Raw genomic sequence first — 1455 nt, forward strand, 5'->3', positions numbered from 1 at the left:
TTCGATCAAACCGCTGATGGGCCCCATTTCAACACCAAAAGTTGTCGCCGTTCCCGTGGAATATCAAGAATTGCTTAAATAACTTAATCCAAAATAAGAGTCACGCTCTTGCCCTTTAGAAATATTATTAATCGGTTCGAATCCGAATAAGGGTACGAGAGGCTATAGCCAAGGCCGTGAAGGAATCATTACAAGAGGAAGAATAATAATGCTAAGATTTAAAACTTGTCGTCTACTTTCAGGAAATGTTCGGAAGAGAGAACTTACAATAATACAACGCCGCATTCTCCGAAGATTGAGGAACAAGAAGAGTCATCTTAAGAGAAAGATTTCTCCGAGAGAAAATCTTAACAGTTACATCCAATCACAAACTACACGAAAGTTGCCCCTTTTTCATGGGGATTTACCGCACAGAGGAAGAGAACGAACTTCAAATATCCCCTTTCCACTCAATCCAGAAACAAGATCGGACGTTATTCCGGTTCGTCTCCATTTTTGTGAAACTATTCCTCAAGCAAGGCAGCCGATAAGTCATCGAAGGGTTTGTGTGAATAATGGAATGGTAAGCATTACTCATTTGAAAGTTTCCCACGGTGATCTAATATCTTTTCAAGAAAATGACGCGAGAATCCGCGGTGAAGAAATAAGGAGATCTTTCTATATCGAAATTTCAGTTGAAAAAATCATAGGCAAATTCCGGCCGGTAAGAATGTGGAGAAGAACCAAAACAGAATGGTTCCACCTACTAAAAACTAAGAGGGGATGCCGCCTACTACTAAAATCCCGGTTTTTGCAACAGTTGCGTTCTTCTATGCAAGAAGAAGACTTAGAAATAACAAATAAGTTTGGATCCGAAAAAGTATGCTTAGGCGCGGAGCACAACAGAAGTCCTATAGTTTACAACTCTTCTTTTTATAGTAATAAAGATTTCTCCGCATCCCCCCATCAGTTTACTATGAAGAGAAGAATCAAAAGGATTGAACTACCTACTCATTATTCGGAGGTGAATCATAGAACACCAAAAGCTGTGGTATCTTATGGACCTAACATAGGTCACATCCCTCACGACATAAGATTGAAAGATCTAAACCTTCTTCTTCGGAGCGGAAACGGACGTGGCCAAAACATATAAAGATCGGCGTAGTCGCTCATAGGGACATATCTATCCGGATAGAGGATAGTCTAGATCGATTCATAGATAGATTTCTATCCATATAGAAATTAAGTCCAAAAACTCTCCGTGGATAGAGATAAAGATAGGGATCCATCTAGATCTTGATTCACTATTTCCATTTTTTTTTTCTTGATTGCCTTTTTTTTTACGATAAGTTTTAAATCTTAATGCAGGAAAGGAAACATAGTTTTTGAATTCTTACTTGCTGGGTCGGAGCGTAGACGAGCGAGTAGAGCCCAGGAAACAGGGAAGCCCATCATAGAGCAGTCTTCTACTTCTAG

The 1455-nt window shown here is 39.5% G+C and overlaps 1 protein-coding gene across 1 annotated transcript; it reads left to right on the plus strand.

The window, feature by feature from the left end:
• Positions 1-96: 96 nt before the first annotated feature.
• On the plus strand, positions 97-1180 carry LOC21407636 (ribosomal protein S4, mitochondrial). Its single transcript, XM_010098691.2, has one exon. It carries the CDS (start codon positions 209-211, stop codon positions 1130-1132), a length of 924 nt encoding a protein of 307 aa, XP_010096993.1. The 5' UTR covers positions 97-208; the 3' UTR covers positions 1133-1180.
• Positions 1181-1455: the final 275 nt, after the last annotated feature.

Source organism: Morus notabilis, unplaced genomic scaffold (assembly GCF_000414095.1).
Source record: "Morus notabilis unplaced genomic scaffold, ASM41409v2 Scaffold203, whole genome shotgun sequence".
Classification (NCBI taxonomy): Eukaryota; Viridiplantae; Streptophyta; class Magnoliopsida; order Rosales; family Moraceae; genus Morus; species Morus notabilis.